The 26,287-nt window shown below is 47.3% G+C and overlaps 2 protein-coding genes across 5 annotated transcripts in view; one reads left to right on the top strand and one right to left on the bottom strand.

Annotated features, from left to right (window-relative positions):
• Positions 1 to 414: 414 nt before the first annotated feature.
• Positions 415 to 16,357, top strand: MSL2 (MSL complex subunit 2). Of its 3 annotated transcripts, none has more exons than XM_085069994.1 (2): positions 415 to 434; positions 12,846 to 16,357. In XM_085069994.1, the coding sequence occupies exon 2, from the start codon at positions 12,926 to 12,928 to the stop codon at positions 14,441 to 14,443; it is 1,518 nt and encodes a 505-aa protein (XP_084926120.1). In that variant the 5' UTR covers positions 415 to 434; positions 12,846 to 12,925; the 3' UTR covers positions 14,444 to 16,357. The 3 variants fall into 3 exon arrangements, with proteins under 3 accessions (XP_084926120.1, XP_084926118.1, XP_084926119.1); XM_085069992.1 differs by lacking the exon at positions 415 to 434 and adding an exon at positions 798 to 1,348; XM_085069993.1 differs by lacking the exon at positions 415 to 434 and adding an exon at positions 8,164 to 8,972.
• Positions 16,358 to 22,642: 6,285 nt separating this feature from the next.
• The window catches only part of LOC146433541 (serine/threonine-protein phosphatase 2A regulatory subunit B'' subunit alpha-like), a 50,567-nt gene continuing 46,922 nt past the window's right edge, over positions 22,643 to 26,287 (bottom strand). For both annotated transcript variants that reach the window (XM_085069987.1, XM_085069988.1), the window contains exon 14: positions 22,643 to 23,040. In XM_085069987.1, the coding sequence (XP_084926113.1) occupies positions 22,944 to 23,040 (97 nt within the window). In that variant the 3' untranslated portion in view covers positions 22,643 to 22,943. The remainder of the gene's footprint in view (positions 23,041 to 26,287) is intronic.

Here is a 26,287-nt window from a genome sequence, read left to right as displayed (position 1 = left end):
TGTGTCCATGTCTTGGTCATACCTGCCCTCAACCTGCACATCCACTGCTGTGCTATACGTGGGGTCTCCAGCAGGAACACTTGTGACAGACTTCTGTCCACAGAGGAGCGTACGGGAGGCTGGCGGTGTCCTGAGGGGTTTGTGCGCTCCGCAGTTCCTGCGCCAGCTCTTCCAAGAGCTGCCAGGCCCCGCAGCTCCCCCGACTCGCATCGTGCCGGCGGAGGGGACCGGTGTATCAGCCAGCTGCCGAGGTATTGACAGGCCTGGCCGCAGGTTCCAGCACGGCCTGAGGGCAGAGGCGGGGCCGCTTCCTCAGCCCGAGCGGAGGCGCTCGCCATGACAGGGGCGGGACGCGGCGTCTGCTCCCGGCCGCCGTGAGGGGCAAAGCCGAGGCGCGGCGGAGCGGGGGTGTGCGGGCGGAGTGTGAGGCGATGGTGCGTGAGGCGGTGTGCGGGGCCACAGCCGGGGAGCTGCGTGAGGCGACACGCGCGAGGCGCTCGCGGGGCCCACCGTGGACACCGAGGCGGCGCGCGCCTCTCCCGCCCTCCTGCACGCGGCCCCCGCTGCTCGGCCGGGCGCCGCTAGAGGGCGTCGGCGCCCCCCCCCGCCCCGCTGCGGGCGCGCATGCGCGGCGCGGGCGGCGGCGATGGCCCCGCAGTGACGGCCGGATCTAACGGCGCCACCGCGGAGCGCGCGCGGCCCGCCCGGCCCTGCCCGCGCGCCCACCGGCCCCGCGCAGGAGGCGGCGGCGCCGCCGCTGTGATGCGGCCGCGGTGAGCCCCGGGTGCCTCCGCCGCCCTCCCGCCGCATCGGGAAGCGCGGCCCCGCCGCCGCCCCGCGCCCGTCCGCGGATCCTGCCTGCGGCCGCCGCCATGCCGAGCCGCCGCTGAGGGAGGCGCCGACAGCAGCAGGGGCCCCGCGGCGGGACGGGCATGGCCCGCAGGGACCTGCAGTAGCGCCGCCGCCGCCCGGGCCGAGCTACCGCTCGGAGCGAGGCCTCCCCCGCGGGAGGCGGAGGAGGAGCCGGCGCGGCCCCCTCTGGCAGGGCCGCCGCGGCCTCCGCGCTGCCGCCGCCGCTGCCGCGCGGCTCCAGGTGGCCCCGGACCAAGGTGACACCCGGCCGGCCCCCGCCCCGGGGCCACCTGCCCCCGCGGCCCGCGCAGACCTTCTTCGCACCGCGCAGCCGGCGGCGAGCGAGCGGCGGCGATGAACCCGGTGAATGCCACTGCTCTCTACGTGTCCGCGAGCCGCCTGGTGCTCAACTACGACCCGGCGGACCCCCAGTCCTTTTCCGAGATTAACAAGCTCCTGCCCTACTTCAGGCAGTCCCTCTCCTGCTGCGTGTGCGGTGAGGATCTTTCTTTTGTTCCTGCACAATGAGCCTCCCCGGGGCTCCCGCACGGCCCTGGGCCCGCACCGGGGCTGGCCCGGCCTCGCCTCGCCTCGCCCGGCCCGGGGCAGCTCCCAGGAAAGTTTGCCGGGCCCGGAGCCCCGGTGCCGCGGCCGCCGGGGGGGCGGCTCGGCGCTCGGGAGAGGAGGAGTGGGACCAGCCCGGGCTAAACCCGCCCCCGGCGCGGGGCAGCGGCGGGCAGGGCCGGTCACAAGGGCAGGGAGGCGGCAGGGGCTGTGTCTCAACAGCCGTGCACACTGCGAAGGCGATGGTGGCATGGAGAGTGTTTTCCCCAAAATGCAGTGCTGTGTTACGGTCAGTGCCTCGTCAAGGGTACGGCAGTTGTTAGTGGTTATTGGAATACCCTGTTGTAGTGGCGTTAATCGCTTTAAACAAGCGATGACTAAGAGCTAGTATGGTAGAAGATACTCAAAACAATATACAGACCATGTAGGCAGGGGAAAAGGAACTTCGCACTTTTTTTTTCCCCTCCTTGAAATGTAAACAATAAGTAATTCCGATTGAAAGCCAGGAATTTTGAGCTGACAGAAACAATAATTGATTTTTGGTTTTTTGGTGCCTAGCAGATAATTGTTCTGTAACAGTAATTACCATAAAAAGTAAACAGGCTGGAAGTCTGCTAGGCTTTCTCCACTCCCATCCCCCAAAACAGTGTTGTGTGTGCTGTGGGCAAAGGCAGTATCCGGAATTTCGGTCTTACGATCTGGGAAATACTGGGAAGGAATTGCTTTCTGCTGTGTTAAGGAGTGGGGGCATGTGTCCGTTCCTGGGAGGAAGCTCTGGAATAAGCTGTCAAGTTTCCTTGAACTTCCCTTTGAAGCCTTGGTCAGTGTCGGGAGGGTGCTCTGAGCTGTTAGACCTCTTGGTTGTTAATTTTTTTTAATTCTGCTTTTTTCTCCCTCTGGTAGTTTTAAGTCCTGCCCTGTTTGTGTTTGTATTTTCCTGACCGTGGGTTTATGCCCACTGTTTTTGCCTGTGTTTGTCGGTATTGATGATTGTGTTATGCTAAATTTGAATTGAATCACTGGGGTTTAGAAAGTTAAATACTTTATTTATTTACGGGATCAGTATTTAACTGTCGAGAGGGCTAAAGTAGCGTTAGATGCTTCCTATCCTCTCGCTGTTGGCTCCTCCCACTTAAAGTCTTAGAAAATAGAGATCTGTTTGCATTGGGAAGGAGGGAGCCCGTTCCCAGGATCTCTGCGTCGTCATTTCCTGAAGTAATTTGTCGTAAGGATTTTTCCTTATGGAGCCCTGATGCCAGTATTGATGCACTTCTGCTTTTTATTTCTTATCACCTTAGGTCCAGTTAACTCCAACCCCGGCTGTGCTTTCTTCTCATGAATTCTTCCTGCTTTTGGTCATCACCAGACTACTTTTGCCAAAAAACATGCAAATATTCTTCTGATTTTTTTTAAAATAAGATATTTGCATAAGGACTGTGTGTTTCCAATTGCTGTGCTCTCTGGCCTCTCCACTTTAAGTCTGGTCTTCAAAAATGTGTTCTTTGTTCTCCTTGCCTTGCCTTTTTCCCTTCTTGGCCTTTTGCAATCTTGATTTTACACTCTGTACAGTTGAAATTGTCTATGTTTAATTTGTCCCTGCCCAAATTCCTGAGTTGTCTTTTTTTCCTTTCTTCAGCTTTTCTTGCTTGCCTTTTCTGTCACCCTCAGTTTGGTAGAGCAAACCACGTTTTTAGTTTCTTGCTTCTATTTCCTTGTGCCTCCATGAATATTCCTATTCACAAACTACCTCTTGATGGTTCTACTTTCTCTCTTGACCCTTTATTTTCTTTGAATGTTAAAGTTATTCCTTTGGTTTATATTTTTTTCTTCTGTGGCCAGCTTTCAGATAACTGCAGCTGTTGTTTATTTCAAGTATTTTGCTTATAGCTGATTAACCAGTGTTATCTCTGCCTCCTGGGCTCCTGTTTGTGGTGTGGCAGTATCCAGAGGCCTCAGTAAATTCCACACGCTCTGTGAAGCCATGCAGTAAAACAGAGTTATTCAGGTGTCTGTTTTGGGCCTGAAGTGGGCATGGGGAAGTGGGCCTACCCCACACAGAACTGCCCACTCTGGTGTTCCCAGTGTCACAAATCTGCAGCTCAGACTGGTAAAGGCCTATCCATCTTTTTCTCATTTGCTTTTTGTGTTCCTTTTCTCCTAGTGCTAAGAGCTGTTACACCTTTTCCACCTTCTGCAAATTTAAGGTCATTAAACCCCGTACAACCATTAAAGCAATTTTAACTTCGGTGTTTTAAAGGGTAAAGTTAAGTACTGAAGTAAAGGTTACACTGAGAGATCATGTCAGTGGGTGCTGTGACCACCCAAAACTCTGACAGAATCCCAGAATGTTCTGAGTTGGAAGGGACCCTCAAGGGCCATGGAGTCCAGCTATTAGTGAATGGCCTGTAGAAGGACTGAACCCAGCATCTTGGTGTTCTCAGCACCCTGCTCTGACCAGCTGAGCTCACTGTGCAGTGTGGCTTTGGGCTGGGTTTTTTGTTTTAATACTTGAAAGCTTTTCAGATGCTCATTCCTTTTTGCCGTGCTTGTCTATTTAGACCATGAGATCCAAATATGTGGCTCTGGGTCCATGTACACGGAACTTGGAGTGTCTGGTACTTTCCTTGCACAGATCTTTGTAAAGTACTGACTGCAAAGGTTTAAAACTGTGCTTCATTGGAGAAATGCTGCATGAAGTATCGGTAGCGGTTAAATCCTCAAGTGTTGGACTTCTAGGAATTCCCTTGGGACGTTACTCCCCAAATTAGTGCTCCTAATGTCATCAGCCTTTGCTCAGTGTGTAATCTTTCTTGAGTGCGTTCTGTAATGTTTTGTTATGCTGTAGGTATTGATTCCGTGGTCAAGATTGTCCCTTTAATTTTATGGAATTGTTTTTAGGAGAAATGAGTGCCAGCTGTATAAATCAACTAACATTCCTGGGCTTCCACTGTGCTCTCAATGCACAAGGCATAAGCCAGCTCATTTCCTTGTGATCCCATAGTCTTTTACACCAGCTCACATAGCAGGGGGGTGGCAGAAGTTTTTGGACCCACATAATTTTGAAATTCTAATAAAAGCTCTGATTTCAGATTCAGATTAGCACACATGGAGTTGCAGCAGTAGAAAGCCAAAATGTAAATACAGTATGTCAGTGTATGTCAGCTGAATCAGTTCTGGGTGGATTCAAGGTCTCCCTCTTGCCTCATGATGGGTGATAAGGGCTCAGTTCTGTAGCTGGAACGGCTGTGTGTGTATTTCTAGGATTCAAATGTGATCATGTGGCAGTTTCCTGGACAGTAATGTAGGTAATACATCATCCTTTTACAGGGATGTATAAGACAGTATTTCCTAGAGCTTTTAAAACTTAAAAATAACTGTTCCCGAGTGTGCATTAGGCAGAAGGGCTGTGCCTTGTGTGTTTTGAGGATGTGAAATACAAGTTTCAGCCTCTGGAATAAAGTGATAATTATTATTAAATTGCATGTTAATACCACATTTAGTTTAAAAGTAGCATAGTAGAATTTTTGCAACAAACTTGTATGTTTTAAAAGTGCTGTCTGTTGGGATAAACATCTTAGTAGTGCCTTTCTCTGGTTCAGATACCATGTAGGTAACTGCAAATCATTGGCCTTTTCAGCATTAACAGCCTTCTCTGAAATTTGGTTAAAATTCTTGTAGGAAACACGATTGCCAGTCAGATCAGCTTAGCTTCTTATCCAGAGAAAACACTATCCTGGAATCTCTGAAAGATATTTCAAAGATGTGTGAAAGTTACTGCTGGTTGAGAATGAGAGAGTGCTTGGAAGCTGGCAGGGCTGCAGGATGATGTTTTGTGTTTGGCCAGGAACCCAGCTTGTGCTGGGAAATACCGGATGAGAACACAGTTCTGGTCTTAAACATCCTGTAATCCCAGTAAGGGATGTGAGAGAACATGTGGTTTTAGGGGGATTAGGGGTGGGGAGGAACAAAGAAACCCATGCCAGCACTGGCTGGTACCTCACAGAGCCCTATCCAGTGTTCTGAGGCAGCTCTTGATAATTTCAGCCAGGGGTTTGAAGGCTCAGTGGTGCAGTAGCATGGTGGCAGCAACTCCCAAGCATGGGGAATGGCATGGATTGCAAAAAAACCCCAAAAAAACTGTTGACTTTTTGTTTTCCTAGATAAAGATTAGTGTAAGGATATTTCCCTCCTGCTCTTGAGTAAAAGCAGTAGCCTGCTTTTGAGAGTTTTATACTACCAAAGCAAGCTGAATGCAGTGTATAATATAATTACATATTATAATCAGTTATACTTAGCACTAGATCTGGAATGTCCCCATACTTGGTGGTATACACTTGTGCAAAATTTTCCACTTTTGTGCCATTTTGTCCATGTGAAGGCTTCTCCTCCTCTTCCTTGCCCCTCTCTGAGCTAATTCTCCTTTGCTTCTGCAGTTCCTGTGTCCCTCAATCCCCTCCCCTCACCAGCAGCTCTTGGGCTAGGTTCCAGTTTGCACGCAGAGCTCAGTGCTGTGGGCTGCACTCTGTCCCTGGGAAATGGTGTGAACTGGGCCTGGACAGTTGGACTGAACTTCCCTCAGAGGAGGGGAGATACTTGAGTGATACCTAAACAGTTGGAAACTTCCTAGAAAATTCAGTTTCCTGGCACAGACATGGAAGAAGGGAGAAGAAACAAATTCCCACTACGATAAAACTTAATTATATGAATGATATGGGAGTTTGTGTTTGGGATGTGAGCCATGGCTGAGTTGAGCCATGAGAGTTTTAGAGCGAAAAGCATATTTAAGTTTGGTGATGGAAATGTTTGACCTAGAACTCCTTCCATGTCCAATCTCCCTAGACTGAGGAGAGTGAAGGCTGATTCATGATCCGTGCTGCCAGATCAGTTGCCTTTTATGTTTGAAAATTGGTCTGTCTCTGTGGGGATTTTTAGGTATTTTTTCATTGACATTTTCTTCTTTCCTCTGTTTTCAATGATGAGAAATAGTGTAAATAAAACTACTGGTAGTTTTTAAAAGTATGTTATTTTCCCCTTAAAATTACATGAATGGTTGCCAAAATACTTCTGAATTTGTGAAAAATGTGCAAAATAATCAGAATCTCTGCAACAACCATCAGGGAGCATGGACTAGATGACTAAGTACCTGTCAGATACCTTCTGGGCAGGTATTCTGTTTGTGCTTGGTTTGGGGAACAGTTGTCTATAAAATGTCCACTCTCACATCTCTGCATACACCAGTTTTTACTGAAGAACATGTTGGGTGATTTCCTCTTAAAGTCTCCCTACTCAACTTCACTGTTGCCTTTTCCTGTTTTTAAATCCTGTGTGTGACTCCTGGGAGAGCTGTGTTGTCAAGGTTGTCTGCATTGTGCTGCAGAAGTTTTGATAAGATAAAGTTCTGCCAATAGAATTTAAATTGGTTTCTAAACTAAAAATACTCCGCCGCCTTAGAAGAAAATTGAGTGGGAAGAGAAGTAGCTCTGGTGTCCTCGGTGGCAGCTGGTTGACAGTGGCTTCCAAAGGGGGTTGCTGTGTTGTCTTGTGCTGGGATTGGAGAGGAGCGTTCCTGCTTGAGGAGCTGGGAGATGATGGATGGATTTGGTGGTGCCTGAGGGTGTTGATTAAAACGATTCTCGAGTGTTTAAAGAGGAGTTAATGTGTTGCCGAGAGGCATCTTTATTGGGATAGCTGAGCTGTCCTGGTTCGCGGGCACGGAGCTCTCCAGCACAGGTTCGTCTGCCTGTCGAACGCTTTGAAAGTCTGCCTGTCGAAAGTTTGAACTTCAACACCTAGTTTGTTAAAAATACATTTAGACTTTTTCCTGTCAGGGATTTTGTAAACACAAAGACCTTCAACAGAACTATAACTTTGACACAGGACTTAGTAATGTTGTTTCTTATGTGGGGGGTGGACTCAGAGAACAAGGCAGTCCCTTCTGCACTTAAATGCAATTTGTTGTCAGTTTTTTTCCTTGAACTTTAGCTAAAGAGGTTGACTGTATTTCTCTGAATATGAAGAAAAATAGTCCAACTGTCTTTTAATCATGGTTAAATTGGATTCCCATGGTGTTCAGGCAGAAATAGTGCAGTTTTTATTTTTCCAAAGAGTTGTACAAACATTAATTCATTAGTTACAACCATCCCTCTATGAGGGTAATAATGTCTTTAGCTAATATTTCATAGTTATTTGCTGGTGGAAATTGCTCAGAAATACTCAGTAACCGGCACAACGTTTTCTCTGATAAAAGCTTGAAATAAGTATTTTTTGTTGATTTGTTTTTTGGGCTCTTTTTAGTGCTTTTTTTGTATTCCCCATGTATCCATTTCACCCAGTGAGGAATCGATGAGTTCTTGTGGATATCTTTGGTCAAATTCTGGTGGCGTGGTTGTGGTGATCTAAGGACAGGGTGGTGTTTGCAGGAAGAGATCATTTCACTTGGTTCACAGGGAAACTCTTACTGTTTCCCAGAAAGAGTTGTGTGCTGAGAGTCTTGGGAAACTTTTGTTTATTTCTACCTTTTGGCTGAATAGAACAATACCTGTCTACAGAAGCTGTTCTCAAAGGCCATGGAAGGCTCACACAGCTATAGTGTTGTGAACTGCTCTTCCTCCACGCCATGTTCTGTAGCTGTGGGTTCAGAGCTCTGCCCTTGGGATATTGCAAAGGTGTATTCTTGTCTCAGCCAGGAGCACGGCCGCTGCACACACGGATGTGTTTGGGGAACATGCTTTGGGAATGCTGTGCAGTGGGTGGGATACCTAGGTCACAGGGGATCCAGCAGATTTTGGTGAGAGGAGCTGCCAAACATTTTTCTACCTGGGACAACTGCCAGGGCAGGGGTAGGACAGACATCAGTCTGGGGAGTCTGGCTCCTGACTTTGGTGCAGTATTGGTGAAATGCATCAAATGCACCATTGTCCAGCCCACCACGAGTGTAGGTCTGGAAGTGGGGGGTGTTAGGTTAGGGCTTGGGATCTGTGAGAACTTTCCCTGCTGTTGTGTCCTTGGCATCTGGCTCTTGTGTTAACCTCTGTGAGTCTGAATGTGTTCAGCTATCTTCTAGGAAGTACCCAGATTCCCCACCCATATAAAACAGATCCCACACATTTGTTGTATTCCTCTGCAGATGGCTGACAGACCTTTTCGCTGCTCATCATATGCCTGCCTGTCTGTCGTCAGATAGTTTTGCAAATAGTGCTTTTAGGGGGTTTATCCAACTAAGAAATGCTACTTCTGTGAGGGTATTTTCTGTTGTGTTTTGCTGTGAAGTCTTATTGAGCTGCTTATTGTTCAGTGGGCTCCAGGTGATCATTTCTTGACTGAGAAGATGCTGTTGAGGATGGCAGGGGAGCAGTTCAGGGAAGATGGTGGGGAGAGCAGGGCTTTTCCTTCCCGGTGTGCTGCAGCTGAAGCTCTGGAGCTGCAGGGAGAGGGGTGGCTGAGCACAGAACCCTGTGCAGTGCTGTCACAGTCAGTGAGAACCAGCTCCCATCCTTCAGGAACTCCTGAGTTCTGAAACTTGGACATGGCAAATTGTTGGAGCTTACTGGCTGTTGGTAATTATTTCAGTAGAAATAATCAGATGATGTTTAATCCTGAAATGAAAAGGCTGACAGTGTAGCAGTGCATCTGTCAAAGCTCCACCTGTGGATATGACTTTGGGATCCTTGGCACGTAGAAGTTGTGTGTGCCTCAGATGGGTACAGCTTCCTGTTCCTCAGAGCATGCTGGAGGTTCAGCATTTCTGTTTCTGTAATCCCAATTTCAAAATGAAATCGTAGTCTCCATGCTGTTTGATGGGCACAGATCGGTGGGTGGGCTCCCTTGCTGCTCCCTCCCCTGTGTCCCATGGATGCCAGCGTGGCTGGGCTGGCCAGCCGCCGGTGCTGGCTGAGCAGCACAGAACCAGGGCGCTTCTGGTGACCCCAGGGCAGCCGAGATCAAAGACTTCTGGCTGACACATGGTGGTGACTCATTGAATTCTATTTGTAAAAAAATTTGGTGGATTTTTTCCTATTTTACTTCATGAAATTAAGATTTAATAATGACGTAATTCTTAAGACTTCGGGCTGTTGGAAAAGGCAAGATAATTATGTTCCAGTAGCATTTCTGTGGACCCTAAATTAGTTGTGTTTAGCCTTTTCCTGCCTTTGCTGAGCATAGGTAAGAGTGGCTGGAGGTACCTGTCCAAGCCTTTCTTCCCCGTGAATTTTATTCATTTGGAGCACATTTGCTGGGTATAGACACTTAACAATTGCTTTGATCACCAATTCTTCTCCTCCCTTTGGTCTCAGAGACAGAATTTGCAGCTGCTTCCCCTGTCCCTGCATCTGTGAAATAATGCTTATTAAGGACCACAGTAGGAAGTATTCTTTATGGTTTAAGTGACCTCGCTCCTGGGACAGCCTTTCCAGGAGAGCTGGGATGTTTGGTAAATAATACATTAAAAGCTTTTCCTCTGTATATGCTCCTCATTAATTGTAAGTGCAAATATTAATGTAGATGGTTTGTCAACTTTCCTGAAATCAGTATAGTAAGAGCTGATGTGGTGGGAAAGTCTCGTGTTGGAGGCTTTGTAAGGACATGATTTTGCTTTTGGTGTATTGATAAACCCATTGCAGAAGAGGGTGTGAAAAGACAGGGCAGGGGTTCAGTAACACCAGGCTACAGAGGGCTGTAAAACTGAGGGTCTGCAGTGAGTAATTGTGGAAGGGTCTAGCACAGGTGAATGGCTGCACAATAAAATGAAAAAATACATTTTAGCTTAGAGAAATACTATATTATAAACATGGGAAAATATTAACTTCTCAAGGCCCATCATGTTAATATCCTGCAGTTCTATATAAATGTTTAAATTTCTAGAGAGGATTTGCACTGATGGCCACCAGGCAAAAGTGAGATCTTGGCCTTGCAGTGCAAAACCTCCAGGTTCCAAAGGAGCTCAGGTGCTGTTTGTGGGACAGTGCTGCTGACTTAGTGCCCCTCCCTGAGTATTACAAGTAGTGAAACTTAATTTTGTGTGAATTAGCATCTCATGGTTGACTTTTTTTTTAACTTGCCAATACTAAAGCTGAGGAGAGTGATAGTGCCACAGACTCTCTATATAAGAGAGAAATTTGGGAGAATGAATATTCAATGAGATATGAGCTCAAACTGAAAATATTCCCACAGCTCAGACATTCCTAATGTCTCTCCAAGTGTAGGTTGCTTGGCATTTACTGGGAGTAGGACTTGCTCTGTTCTTTCTGTCAGTGAGAGCATGTGAAGTGTTTTGTCTTGTCAGTTCGTCTGGTTTTTCCCTCAAAGCCTCTGGAAATTTAAATTTTTCTGTATCCTCTTTTAGCATTTGTACTTATTCAGGAGTTTGAGCCAAATTTATTTTGGGAGAAATAAAACACACAGTTGGCGATGCCTTTTTTTAAAATCTAATTAGAAGTTAAAGTGGTATCTTGTTTATTCGGTATTTTAGTTCTGCGAAGCATCACAACTCAGCCTTATAGCCCTAAAGAGCCAAGAGAGGCTACAGGTGGATGAGGAGCATGCTCAGCTGCTTTATGTCATTAATTAATTGGGAATTAATTTACACTGGTGGCTTTTTGCCCTGTAAGCACTGTAGTCCCATGAGGTGACTGGACAAGTGTTTGGTGTGTTTGCTCCTGCACTGGTCAGGGCACTGCTCCTGCTGGTCCCCTTGAACTCAAGATCCAGCGGGGCTGGACCATTGCTGGTGATTTCTCTGCAGAAGGACATGACTTCTGGGACGAGCTGGTGGGATTTGAAGCTTTGGTTTCGTTCTCTTCAGGGAACTTTTCTCCCAGAATCAAGTCCCATGTGAGGACCACGATGGCCACCTCTGCCTGTGTTGCTGTTTATATTGTGTCCTTTCAAGGGAACTTGGGGAAAAAACCCAACTTAATAATTGTCCTGCAGGTTGGACTGTGTGACTTCATGTTCCATCTGTTGGCTTTAAATCTCCCTGGCTTCATGTGACAAGTGTTTTCTGTCTCCTCATGGTGGGGTCTTGTCACAGGGTCACAGCAGGGCTCATTCTGTGCCACTGCCTGTGCTACCTGCCAGCCTGCTGAACAACGGTATTTCTCTCAATTTATTAAAAAATACTATGGAATGGCAATCTGAGCACTGACTCTTGGGATTTGGTGCTCCAAACCCAGTTTAAATCAAGCCATACCTACTGAAAGATGGCTCAGATGTAGGGCATGGAGCAGCCCCTTCCCAAAGAGGGCTCAGGAAATGCAGGGAAAAGGGATCAGGAAGTGAGCAAATGAGAGAAAACATCTTTGGTATTTTTGGGTTTTTATCTCACTCTGATTTGATATATGCTCTTTTCTTCCTCTTCCCAAATTGTTTAATTTTACTCACTTGTTGCAGCAGCATGTTTTCGCTTTGGAAAATCTGGGTGGGAATTCCCTGGTGGCTGTAACTCATGCAGCAGAGGCTCCTTCTGGGAGAAAGGTCTGATCAAAGCTGAGAATGTGCTGCTGGGAGGGGAGGGAGTCCTGTTGCTGGGGATAACTGTAGATACTCTGCAATTTAATTTAGGAGATGGAATATCTTTCTGGCCTAGAGCTGCCTGCAAATAGCAAAGCAATCCTGTCACTTTCTGGATATAGGAACTAGTTGGATTGTTTCTGTACAGAATTTAATTTTTCTTGGTTTTTCATATTTTATCCTTAGGTAGTATTTGGGTTGTTCTTAAGGAAAACCAAAACCATTCTTCCAGGTTTTTACAGTTTTGGGGCTCTGCAGACAAAATTTTCCACACTGTCAGTGCTGGGGGTCTAAAGCTTTCTGGGCTGTCAAGTGTGTGTGTGTGTATTCCTTTAGCAGATGATTTTTATTAGTTTTTTATTCTACACAGTAAAATCTCAAAGAAAATCCTTTATTCTGATGACATCAGTAAATGCTAAATGAAAAATAACAGTCTGCTGTGTCTTCCCTTTAGGGGTGGATATTTCATAATTTTTACATTCCTTTTGGAGTTTCCCTCTGCTCTGTTGCCATTTGTTTTTACTAATTCTATTAAAATCTCTGCAGTAGCTTGTCATGGGGGTTTATTATTGCACTTTGGGTAAATTTGTTGAAATCTTTTGTGTTGTGTAAGTTTCCGTGGACAAAACCAAAGGGGAGAAGGAGATTGGTAATATTGTAGTTGAGAATATAGTTCTGAAGGCTGCAGCATACAACAAATCACAGTGTGATGGTTTTCTTCTAGTTTTATTTAATGTTGGTTTAAAACGAGGTTAGCAGCTGTGAGAATTTGTATGGGCTGTTGTTTGGATAGGATGTTTTCTTGTGAATAACTGAACTTCTTGAGGCAATTTTTTTGGATAGTACGAAAAATTCATTCCATAGTGTCCTAGAAACCTGCCTTAAGTCCATTGTAATCTTCCTCTTTCTTTTTCCCGTAGGAAATTTGCTACAAGACCCTATTGCTCCTACCAATTCCAACTGTCAGCATTATGTCTGCAAAACGTGTAAAGGCAAGAAGATGATGATGAAGCCCTCGTGTAGCTGGTGCAAGGACTACGAGCAGTTTGAGGAGAACAAGCAGCTGAGCATCCTGGTGAACTGCTACAAGAAGCTGTGTGAGTACATCACACAGACGCCGCTGGCCCGGGACATCATCCAGGCCGTGGATTGCTCTGCAGACCTGCTGGCTCTGCTCAAGGATGGGGCACCACTCCACGAGGAGACGGAGAGATCCTCGGACGCGGCCCTGGCTCTGTGTCTGACACATTCCCCAGTCCCTTCCACCTCGGAGCTGGCACCGGACGCGCCGGGAGGGTTCACGGCGCTGCCGGAGAGCACCCCTGGCATGGACCTGCGGGGCTCCGTCATCAATGGGCTGCCCTCCTGCAATGGGCTGGCGGTGGAGAAGCTCGGCGTGAGCATCCCCTCTCCCGAGCACGCCAGCGCCATCGACGTGTGCAGCACCGGCGACTACATCAAGACAGAGGACATCCCGGGCAGCCTGCAGCCCGTGTGCGACACGGTGGCCACCAGCGACCTGTGCCCCACGGGCATCGACATCTGTGGCTTCAGCGAGGACATCAAGCCGGGTGGGTCGCTGCTGCTCAGCGTGGAGGAGGTGCTGCGCAGCCTGGAGACAGTGTCCAGCACCGAGGTGTGCGACTCCAACCTGCAGCCCAGCTTGGAGGCAAACATGGCCAACGGCCCCTTCCTGCAGCTCTCCCCCCCTCCCCTCAGTCATAACATTTTCATGTCCACAGATGCTTCTCCTCACGGGCTCTCCTGCACGGCGGCCACGCCCAAGGTGGTGAAGCTGAACAGGAAGCGCTCTCGCTCCGAAAGTGACAGTGAGAAGGTTCAGCCTCTGCCCATCTCCAGCATCATCTGCGGCCCATCGCTGGGAGCTTCGGCTCCTGTGACGGTCAAACAGGAAAATAAAATGTCTTTGCAGCCTATTGCGACTGTACCTAATGGAGGAACTACTCCCAAACTCAGTAAAACTGTGCTCCTGTCTAACAAAAACATGAAAAAGAACTTAGAACATGCCCCTAAGAAATCCCACCCGAAAGCCAAACCAGGGGTGCTGAAAACAAAAGACAAGGCAAAGGAGAAAGTTCCCAGCAGTAATGTTATGCCAGGAAGCCCGACAAAAACTGTGTATAAAAAGCCACAAGAAAAGAAAGGGTGTAAATGTGGTCGTGCCACCCAAAATCCAAGTGTTCTTACATGCCGTGGCCAACGCTGCCCTTGCTACTCTAACCGCAAAGCCTGCCTTGACTGCATATGCCGTGGCTGCCAAAACTCCTACATGGCGAACGGGGAGAAGAAGCTGGAGGCATTTGCAGTGCCAGAAAAGGCCTTGGAGCAGACTCGGCTTACTTTGGGCATTAATGTGACAAGCATTGCGGTGCGCAATGCCAGCACAAGCACCAGTGTAATCAATGTGACAGGGTCACCAGTAACGACGTTTTTAGCTGCCAGTACACACGATGAGAAAAGTTTGGATGAAGCTATAGACATGAGATATGACTGTTGAACCTTTCTTTCTTTTCCCTGCCATCCGTAGGGGAACTGCTACAGGTTTAAGGCAGCTATGGTTCTGTTTAACTTGCTGGAGCTCCTGCGTTTAGATCACTTGTATCAAGTGTTTTTCATTGCTATGTTCTGTGTATTAGTGTCTGGGGAATAGTTGCAGATAATGGAGGAGTTACCCTAAAACTGTTTTTAGTTCTTACAGCACCTCATAGTTGGAGATCGATTGCTGATGTAAATGATTTTATCACAAGATCTTTGACAAGGAGTATATTAACCTCATTGTACTTGCTCATGCTTTGTGCTCAGTCAAAGCTTCAGCTTCAGTGTAGAAAAGTGGCATCCAGATAGTGCATCTCAACTGTGGTAGATGATGGTGTAGAAAATAATTATTGATGGGTTACAGTCACCATGAGTAGGAAATGAGCTGACATTCCTGTGGGAAAGGCAGTACTGAGCTGGAGGATGCAGTCTGGAAAAGGACAGATAGTTGGTGACTGTGAGAATTGGCTGTGTGCTCTACTGAACAGTGTCCAGTAAAAAAAAGATGAATAAATATACTGAGAGAGCTGGCAGGCCAAAAGGCATCTCAGGCTGCAGGTGAGGTTCAGGAGAGTCCGGTGGATGCGAAGGTCTAGCCCCAGCTTGGATGCCCCATCCTGGTAACAAAATCATCCTAGGGATTTCTTTTCCTGACACTTCCACAGGTCACACCCCTGCTCAGTTGCCCCCTGTGTGTGATGAGTCACTGAGGAGCTGGGCTGGGGGAGAACACTACTAGTACCCCACGAAGGCTCAAGTTCTGTTAGCACCATCCTCTCCCTTTCCCGAGTTCCTGCTGTTCTACTGCTGTTGCTTCTAGGGAAGACAAGGGCTTCTGTGGGTTATAGAGAGTCCTTGGCTGACTTCCCCCCCCTCCGGTGCTGATCAGTGCCCGGGATAGAGAGATTCCACAGCACTGATCACCACCCGGGGGTTGTTTGATCACGCTTGTAACAGACCTGGGACCCCTCCCGCGGAGGGGAGTTCCCACTGGGAGGCACCTCCCAGCCAGGGCACAGGATCGAGGGCTGTCAAAGGTCAAATTTTGGGGTGTTTGCTAAACAGAATAAGCTATATATAACTAACTCCACCCTGAACCTATTTCGTTTTTTGCTAAAATGTTGAAAGCAGCTTTTGAAGGTCAGTGCTTTTTAGCCTGGGCTAAAAGGCTTGAAAATGGAAACATAACAAAGTTATTGAGCTTATCTGGAAAAGTGTTACAGTGGAAGAATTCCTGATAGGAATTCAGCTTTGTGCAAAAATGGTTGATTTCAGCGCAATCCTTAAATAAGAGTGCAGGCACAAGAGTTTAGTTGTGCCTTCAGGGCTTCGTTGGGAGCCTGAAAAATTGAGATTGCTTTGTGAAAGCAAAAGTTTCTCCTCTTGGAATGATACAGCACAACCCGAACATGGGCTGACTCGAACACAAACATTACTGTCTGATTTTGAAGGCAATTCCTGTTTCAGCAGCATGTTAAATAGCGTGTGGATTTTTTCGTTCCTTTCCTGCTTCCATCTTCCCTTTTCCTCAGGCAGAGCCCCCGCGGCACTTTCCGGTGCTGGGTGTGCTTTGATTTGGCACAAAGCATGTACAATGACGGTTCCTCACTGAGAAATGAGAAAAACCCTTTGGACACAAATGGCACCTCCTTTTGTTTTGTAGTGTACCATGGTGTCATTTTCTGTGAATGTGGTCAGAGCTTTCTGTTGGTTTTGGTTTGTTTCTCCCCCCGTCTTTTTTGTGGGGTGGGCAGGGTGGGGGGTTAAAGCCATAGGAAGAAAAATGTGATGTACGTGTCCAGTCTGTACTTTTTTGTTTTTGTTTTGCAAGAAGAGTTGAAAAATATTTTTGATAATGAGTAAATGGTGGAAAATGCTTCTTAGTATTCTTGTCTTTATTTGCCAACCCAAGTACCTAAGATCTGTGTTTTTTAGCCCTCATGAGATTTAACGATGTCCTATTAAAATGTATTTAGTTAAAGTTGTATGTGATTTTTGTGTTGACCCAGAGGGATCCTACCAGTCTCTAATTTGGTGGTTTGATCGTGACCTACTAATGTAAATCTGTTTATTAGTCCACTACATGTAAGCGAAGTAGCGACCCGGAGTCTGGGAGTGGCTGCACAGCACGGGTTGTGTCGGAATGCTTTTACAGAGCTGTTCAGTTTTGCCGAGATTGTTGATGGTACATTTTTAGGACTTTCATTAAATTAAATACAAAGTACCTTTGCTCCAGAAATGTGAGAGTATTTGGAATCTTTACTATCTCACTGCTGCATTCAATGTGCTACCAAAAGCTGGAGAATTTAGGTCAAGAGTATTTCAGAGCGTCGACAGGAGAGCCCTGATGGTTAATGTAAAACTGCAAATGGTAGATTCAGGTTGTTTCTAAAAACATTTCCTTTTATGCTGCCACATTCTTGAAATGTATATTAAAATTCAAATTGATTTAATAAATGTTAGTTTTCTAATTCTGTTTTGCAACTGCTGAAGGCATCAGTGTGGCATATGTTGAACTCACTGTCTAAATACTACTTAGTGTGTTGATGACTAATTCTGTAATTGTTTAAATTAGGGTTGGCTTGCTTTGGTTTCCTTGCCCTCCTGGCTACTTGTTTGTGAGCTGAGCAATGGAAAGGATTGTCTCGGTGCTGACAGGAATTCCGGTGGTTCCAGCTGGGAAAGCATTCCTTCCAAGCAGCTTCCTGGTGTGGGGCATTCCTGCCTTGGCTTGGGCAGAGAGGAGGGTGAAAACTCTGTCCAGTGCAGCCTAGCAGGGCCTTGTCCCTACCGCCCATCCCAAGGAGCTGGGGGCTCACTGGTGGGGAACAGCTCAAGATCGTCTGAGCTCCAGCCTGGCACCAGCAGGGCTGCCTGGAATTCCCGGCATTCTTCCTGGGGTGCTCTGGATCTGGGGAGCTGTTCTCAGCCTTAGCAGAGAGGGAGCTGCTTGGGGATTTCTTCTCATGAAGGAAGTGTGTGATATTCCAGTTTTCTTCCCAGTCCCCTTGAAGGCAGGGATTAACTTCCAAACTTTATTAAAACTCTGTAATTTGTAGAGCTGAGTCAGAAAGAAAAAGAAGCAGTTTATGGTCGTGTGTAGTGGTACAAAAGCCAGTGCTTCTGACCATCCAGGTCTGAACGTGGATCTGAACAAGGAAGAGGAGCCCTCTACCCTTCCATGTGGAATGGAAAGGCTCTTCCTGGGTATCACACGTGTTCAGAAATGTTCCAAAGCACAAGTCAATGTGGCCCTTGGTGATGGGGTTTAGTGGCCAGGCTGGAGCTTGGTCAGAGGTTGGACTTGGTGCTAGTGGGGGTCTTTTCCAACCTAATGGTTCTGTGATACATCAGAGGTTGGGATTAAATCCCAGAGGAGGGGGGATGGGGAAACAACAAAATGACCCCTTGGATGTGTTACCTTACTGTTCTCCCAGCTTGAGCTGTTCTTGCTCGCTGGCTTGTCTGACCCCATGGTGCAGAGCCAGGGGCACTGGGCGCACAGCAGCCTCTCCCTGCAGATGTTCTTCCCTTGCATGGGAGCTGAAAACATTCCTGGGAATGGAGGTGGCAGGGAACAGCTGCCTCCTGCACAGCTCCTCCTCCTCTCCTTGGCTCCTTCAGCGCAGCCCGGGGCTGCCCCTGCCAGCCACAGCATTTGGTGGTGTTAGAAAAACCTGCAGAGTTACAGGGAAATAAGCCTGAAAAGCCTGTTTGCCAAGGCAGGTACTGCTGGCACGGCAGGCAGCTGCTCCATGGGTCAAACTCTGAGACTTATAAGGAACAGATCCCACAGCTGTGGCACAGGGATGGTGCAGAGTTTCTGGTGTGACCCAGCACAGAAGCACTCCCTCCCCAGACACTTCTTATTTCAATTCTGTATAAATCAGAAAAGAACTTTTGATTGCTAACTTGGAGAACTGAAAGGATATAAACGAGCACCTTTGTAAGGATCATTGGATCATTCCACATGTGTGGCACGGCTGAAGAAATCCCCTCTGAGGTAGGAGATGCTATTTCCAGTACTAACCAAAACATCACAGGCACATATTTGGTCATAACTATTTAAATTTAGAAATTAAAGTGCTTTTGCTACCCTAAAGAAATTCACCAAAAGGTGACCATTCTATAGACAGATGTAGGCACCCCTTGGTGAAGCAATACAAGAGCAATATACTGACTGTACTTGAGCATTTGCATATAAGTAAATTAGAAAAGGCATTACTGCTTTTCTGTTTTTTCCTATTATTTTTTTCTTTTTCCTTTTTTAAATTTTTTTTTATTTTTTATTCCACTTGCAAATGATCCAGGAGATGTTCAAATTAGGGAGTTGGGTGTTTTGGTAAGTCATCGCATTGAGGACGCAGATGTGAGGCAGGTAAGTGGTCAGATTGCTTTGTCCCAGTATTTTTGAGAAGAAAGCCTGGAATTTTGGCTCTGGAAGGCATTTGCTGGCAGGTGACTTGGTGATGTGAGCTCACCACAGCAGGGAAGGTGAGTTTGGCACAGCAGCTGGAGATGAAGTGAGCTGTAACACTACCCCACCACTGAGACAGGTTTTCCTTTTTAAATTCAAAAGTCCTTTATTTGCCAAAAAAGACAAAAATACGAAGTAAAAATACAAAGACCAAACCATGCCAGCACAAAATGTCTCCAAAACTACTTTTACAAAGTATGAGAACCTTTATTATTATTATTATTATTATTATTATTATTACATATTCAGTTTCTAACGCACTCACCCAGTGATACAGTGAGGAGCACAAAAGGGGAAGCTCTGTTTATGTTTTTCTTACAGTAGCTTGGGCTTGTCACTGAGGTTCAGTTTTGTTTGCATAGACCTAAGCTACTGATCTAGAAACTCCAAATCCATACTGTTACAGTGAGCTCAGCATTGGTCTTTCAGACCTATTTTGTTTCAGAAACTAAGCCTAGTACCTTGGTTAGAGCATTGTGAGCCAGCTTCCTTAAATCCATGGTTCAGGAGAGCAGGAAGGCTTTGGAATCCCTTTTTTGCTGTCCATGTCTGTTCTGCAGCACTTACCCCTCAGAGGCAGGAGGGGAGCTGGGGCAGTGCCCAGGGTTCACTGCCAAAAACTGGGATGCAGCAAGTACTACTGAGATTTTAGAAGAAAGAAAGAAAGAAAGAAAGAAAGAAAGAAAGAAAGAAAGAAAAGAAAGAAAAGAAAGAAAGAAAGAAAGAAAGAAAGAAAGAAAGAAAGAAAGAAAGAAAGAAAGAAAGAAAACATCCAACTAATACCATTCCAGCAGTAATACCAAGCCGTATCTCCCAGCTTAGTACTGCAGAGAGAAAATATTTGCGATACAAAAGTAAAAAAGCGCGGGGTTTGTAAGGACACAGGGCTTGATTTTGCTAGACAAAAGCAGACTAGAGAGAACAAATAAGCACATATTTTTATCATGCAAAGTTGAACTTTACTCACTTTTCTGACAACTTGTAAGAAAAAGTCTTTGGTGTGAGCTGGATGTGCACTGAAAAATGCAGGCTGTGTCCTTCCAGGGATGCAACATCTGAAGTGGCATTGGCAGGGAGTTGGGAGGCAGCTCCAGGGACTCCTACAACTCTTCTGGGCAGAGATTCTGGGGCTGCTTTGCTCCCAGAGCCAGCTGAGCTCAGGGACTACTGTGCTGCAGCTTAGCAGCTCTGCTGGCTGGGCACAAGCACCCTTGACTAGCCCAGAAAAAAGCAAAGGACAGGAGTTTCCAAATTTACCTCACTGAAATCCTGCAGAGTTACAAACGTTCCATCCAGATCAGCTGGGGAGAGGGCTAAGTCACAAATGGTGTATAGAATACCTCCTCTACGAAGGGCTCTGTGCCTGCTGAATTGGGGTTATTTTCAAGTACTTTTGGGACAGAGTAATACTCCTGGAGTATTACTGCAGTTTTGTGCTGCTACCACAGTAGCAGTGGCTTCTGCAACTTGTCCTATTCACATAGAACGCAAAATATTTGCTGTAAATGAAGGGTTTTTTGGGTTAGCTTATGTTGACCTACCAGAAAGCGTGGACTGGGTTTGGATTCACGCTGCATTGTTGTAGCAGCACTGAACCTCTGTTTGCAGGAGAGAGGGGCTGGGTTTGGGTGCAGCAGAGCAGATACAAGTTCCTGTCTCCATTTATTGAACCAAACCTTGGGAAGGCAACTGGTGAGTTTTGGTGAGTTCCAACTTCTGCAAAGAAAGGCACCAGTTTAGGCTACTGTGGTGTGAGGTGGGTGCCTGAATTCAGGGATGGGTTGAGTTAAATGCCCTCTGCAAAAGTCAGCTGAGAAAGACCCTGAAGTGGTGGGTGATTGAGGCTTTCCAGAACTGGCATACAGAACATTCCAGTACTGCTGCTGCTGGAGCAAAGTCCATGAGGGTTCCATTTCAGCCTAGAATGGGGTCATGTTCTTCAGGTTCCTTTTAAGGAATCTTTCTCTTTGGAGAGATGTGAAGGGATATCAAACTGAAAGGCCCCTCTGGACCATGACAGTGAGGGAAGGGTGAACTCCTGCTGTGCCCAGGTTCTTCTTGGAAAAATGTGCCTGGAGCTGGTTACACCCAGCAGCCGTGGGACCTCCATCCTGTGTCCATTCCTGCAGTCAGTTCCTGGGTGATTCTGCATTTGGGCATTTGTGGAATCACCACCAGGTAAGGTTTTCCCTTATGGCAGTGATGGAGATGGGATCCAGACCCACTGTGTTCTTGCTGCATTCCAGGGTCTTGTCCTGGTTTGGTCAGAGTGCTCCCTGCTTCATCTGTTATTATGGGATGCAGGTCATCTGGCAGGGCCTTTGCTAACAATGTGGGCATCCAGAGGTTTCCCAAATATCAGGTCCAGGATCCTGGGGCTTGTGTCTGCATCTGGTTGGTTCACATGAAACCTTGCTCTCTTCCCGATTTTGATCCTGGGAAAGTTCCTGAGCCCAGGGAGGCAGCAACACATCCCCCTGGGCAGTGGGAGGCAGGCCTGGGGCTTCAGAAGCTCTTGGAGAAGCCCAGGCTGCACTGGGGTGATCAGCCCAGTCCTCATGTGGTTACTGACCCCTGGAGGTACCCCAGGGATCCAGCCCCATCCTGTCCGTGGGGACACACAAGTTCTCCTCTGCCTGGGTGGGCTCTGTCTCCGGAGAGGGCAGCAGGAGCCTGCTGGGAGCAGGGGCAGGCATCTGGGAATTCTGTGTGGAGGCACAGCTCGAGGGTCTCACAGGGAACTAACAGGAGATACAGTGCACACACCACCCCACTGTTACAGACTGGGCACAGCTGGGATGGGTCAAACCAGAAAGTAAGGCCCAGACGTGTTTGTGCATCTATGAGTGCTAAAATTAAGGATTGGTAAGAATTTGTTCCAATCAGCTCTGTGCTGAATCACAGACAGTGCCAAGAGGCACAGCTGCAGCAGTGTGTGCTCAGAGCAGAGGCATCACTTGTGATTCTAGGGGGAAAGTTGGTTTAATTTTGCACTTAAAACAAGAATTCATTAGTTACAGCATCTTCTGAGACTGGGAGAAAAATTAATTTTTGGCAATAATACAGCCTAATTCCTTTACTAGTTAAAAGACCAGGTTGGTTTTTTTCTTCATTATCTCAGCTTAGTCTCTTGGCTACAGGTTAAAGAAAGGCGCCAGGAGAGGAGGAGAACACAGGAATGGACGGAACTGGTGCGCACCAGGCACAGCAATCTCAGCACAGCAGCTGCAGGGCAGAGATCAGTATTTGCTGCAAACACCCTACAGAACACTTCCACGAAGTAGAAATCTACACAGACAAAGCTCTAGCCAGAGGCAGATCAGCACACGAGGGGATATATAGAACGGGTAACTCGGTCTCAAATTCCTGGAGAGCATGACATGGTGTAGTGCTGCAAGTGCTCCCAGATCCACAGCAGTGAAACAGTCCAGCAGCCAGTGCAAGATCCTGGGAGCAAAGCACAAAGGGACTTCACTCTCCCCATGCACAGGCATGTTCCCTTCATTTCCAGGACGTGAAGAAAAAAAAGAACTTAATTGTGGCCTGTGTTTTAAAGGATTTCTAGACACACATTTAAGTTATTTTGGCAGCTCTTTTGTCACTCCTGGTGTAAAGCAAAGGGGACAGGGTGGCACAGGACAGAACTGACTGAGAAATGACCACTGTAGATGTTGCATGCAGCTGTTACAGGTAATCATTAGATGCTGGCATTTATTGCACATCTGGGCACTTAACAGAATTTATATATAAATGAAACAAGGTGCAATCACCATTGTCAATGAGTGTGCATGATAACATATTGTAAAAAGCCTTTTCATAGAAATTACCTTATTGCAATTACACAGGAAGACAAAAAGGTGTCTCAAGTTTCAGTGTACAAAATAAAGCACATTGTTCCAATGACGGATTTAAGAAAACCCCTCAAGTGCCTTGGGACTGAATGCTCTCCAGTTTGAAAGACATGGGCTAAGTGTCTTCCACTTCTCTATGCCGAGAGATCTGAGATAACTAGTTTGTCTGACTTGTCTCCAGTTTCAGGGGGAGGTGAGACTTCATCTGTGTCATAGTCTTCTTCACATGATCTGCAAAGACAAAAGGTGTGTCTTTAAAAGCTGTATTTTGGTTTTCAGGGTACTTATTTCAGTGGCTACTAAGCCAGCTGGCTAAAATGCAGTAGCATGTGAGAGATGAATCTCGAGGAGGAGATTCCTGAGGCATTGGGAAGAGGGTGGGAGTGATCAGTACTCTGACAGCTGACATGGACCTATACCCCCATCCAGCCTCATCTATTAGTTCCAGAACAAATTCTCACTAGGATTCAGCATTAGAAAATTTGAATCCAGCTTCAGTAACATTTGTCAGGACCTCCCAGAGCCCCAGTAGTTCAGTGTAGAAATAAAGGCATCCAGCCACACCCCCAGCCCCTAGAGGAGCTTTGGCTCAGGAAAACTTGGTCTCCAAAGCATTTTCTGGCTGAGATGTGTTTTGACAGACACAGGATTCAATTGTGGCCACACTCTCATGTTCCTCTCCCCCTCACTTTGAACCTTGATATACAGGATTGAGCATTTATGGCCCAAGGAGGTTTGGTGGGAATTCCCAGCTCCAGCTGCACTATTCAGGCTCGTTGGGTTCTGTGCCCTGCAGCACAGGATATGGCTCTGGGGCTCTCATTTCTAGTCCCAAGAAATGATGTTTTTAAGATGTTTCCCTTCAGTCACAGCACACTTTGGGTTAGTTTTGCAGGGCTCCCAAGAATTTAAGTTTTTTTTGTTCCAAAGCAAGGCTGCTCACAAAGGAAATGAGCAGGTGCTCCAATGGTGAGCACAGGAGTGGCTCTCATGTGTTCAGTGGTAAACTGAGCTGCAGAAAGGCCAACTCCTTTGACAGCCCAGCAGAGATGTTCCAGGAAAGAACTGTGTACCCCTTCCTGCGGTGTTTTCTCCTTGGCTAACCCACATGCAGGCACAGCAAACCCTTGGGAAGCAGGCAGGGTCCATCCTGCTGTGGCAGGATGCTCCCTCTTCTGACCAGGTGTGCAAGGTTGCTAAAATATGTGCAATTTGCACCCTTTTTGCCTCAGTGGTGCCTGTGGGGGCTGTGTGGCCCTGCCTCCCCCACCAGGAATGGATTGGGAATGTTTGTAGGTGCCTCAGCTTCTCTAATTTCTCCTTGGTTTAGTGATGCAGCTGAGGAAAACTTTGTATTTCCATTTGAATGCTGTTCTTAGAATGTTCCTTTTGTATCTCCTTTTCCTTCAATTCCGCCCCCTCCTGTTAGCCTTGTCCCTTTCTCTCCTACACACGGAATGTGACTTCTTCCTGGCATTGCACAGTCACCAGCAGCTGGAGCTCCATTATAATTTTCTTTTTCAGGCACCTTTTGCTTCTGTACTAAACCCTCTCATGTCTGCTCCAAAAGGGGCTTCCCACTTTCCTTTCCCAGTGAGTTACTTTTCCATTGCGCTGGTTTGCTCCTTAAGGCTCAACAAGTGCCTGCCTTTCCCATCTTGGAATAAATGCTTTCCAGCTTTACAGTTAAGGAGCTTCCCTGGGATGGTTTTGAACAAGGTTCGCACTAAAGGTAATCAATCCCTTGCTCTCCTTCCAGGCTAGTTTCAGAACTTCACAGTCCCATAAAAACAAATATGGGCTCGTGTAGGTTGAACATCCATTCCTCAAGACTCAACTGTGGCAACTCCAAGTCCTTCAGAGGAGGGAAATGACTCCAGGGAATTCTTTGCCTTTCCTTCTGGCAAACCCATTTTGGCTCTGGGTGTTTCAGCGATGTCCTTGTCCCCCCTTGCCCTTCCTTACACTGCTGGGTTCCTGGAATGGAGCAGCCAAGCCATCAGACAACTGGAAGGAGACAAGAAAAAAGGTCCAAGCGGCCCTTGTGCCTCTAAGCCTGTGCCTCTGTGCCCCCTCTCCACTCCGAGCAGGATGCTTTCCATTGTGCCCTGGCTCCCTGTTGCTCAGGGGATGTTTTCCCACCAGCAGCTGATAAAAGATCCTCTTCCTCCTTTTTTTCCTTCCCATGTAGGAAGATCTCTCTCCCTGAAGGCAGTAGTGGTTTCCATGACCATCAGCTGGCAGAAGCTGGGTTCTAGGACAGTGAACCAAGCAGTGCCCACTGGCACCCTGCCCTGCAGGGAGGGCTTTGCTTGCTGCAAAACCAGGGCTTAGATCTGCATCCAGGGCTCGTGCTGGCCAGACTCAGCTGTTGGTGCTGCCTCCAGAGAGCAGTGTGTGTCCATTCCCCAGGGACAGCCTCTCTCCATGGAATCTCACACAGGTCAGAGAGCAGAGGTGGCTGAGGAGAGCTCAGATCAGCTAGGGCTTCCAGTGAAACGTGATGCTTTATTGTGGTCTCGAGCACGACAACACCTTCCTCTTATTTTTGGTGACTGCAGTTCTCAATGGAATCCAGCATCCTGGAAGGCACTGGGAATATCTACTGCCTTGCTGAGATTCCCATTCCAGGAGCAGGGCTCTCTCCTGGGCATACCTCAGCCAGCCAGCCACTGACTGGCTTTAGAAACTTTCCTTCCAGAGAAGTTAATCACAGATGTGAGACACACTTACTAATGCATTTGTGATTGCTGAATGCTGGTTGTTTTCAAATGTGTTCATAAGACAAGGACCAGATTTCATGTTCTGCCAGCGAACTTAGCTAAAAATCTTCCCACCTCTCCCTGAGCTCATCAGGAATTGTCTTGGTTCTGTCACTGCTCCCTGTTTCTGTCATCCTCAAAGGACAACAGAAATAATGTATGTGCAAAAACTCAATGGCTCTTTCTGGCAAATTTGTCTGGGCATCAAGCTCTTTGTTTTTCTTTTTCTCTTCTTTTTTTCCCTGCGTGGTCTGTTGCTATGCTCCACAAATGAGATCTAATCCTGCTGCCATGACTACAGAGCTTTTCAGGGGCTCTTAAAAGCAAGCAGCCAGGTTGCTGACATGCTCTTTGCAGGAAGACACAGAGCTGCTTCAGACCAACTTCAAAAATCTGACATCACCTGTCGCTTTTCCCCTGGTTTTGGTGACTTTGGGAATTCATGGTCCTGCAAAGCTTTAATGGCAGCTTCCTGTTTCTTTCCTGTGCTCAGGACACAGGTGTTGCAAAGCAGATGCAGGGAATGCAGCAATTTCGTCTTTCATCCTGCCCTACCTCATCTTCCATTGTGAAGGCCACAGAGGGGCTGAAGGAACAGCCCGTTGCTGTTTGCATGAGCAGGCAGAGAAGGGAACAGCTCTCAATAGCTCTGCAAATCTCTGTGGCTAATTAATAGATGCTACTGGCATCCCAAGCAATTTCCAGTGTGGGAAGTT

This window comes from Lichenostomus cassidix, chromosome 9, assembly GCF_008360975.1.
Source record: "Lichenostomus cassidix isolate B80296 chromosome 9, HeHo_3.0, whole genome shotgun sequence".
NCBI classification, from domain to species: domain Eukaryota; kingdom Metazoa; phylum Chordata; class Aves; order Passeriformes; family Meliphagidae; genus Lichenostomus; species Lichenostomus cassidix.
Note: the sequence above shows the minus strand (reverse complement) of the source record. Positions and strands in the feature narration are given on the sequence as shown.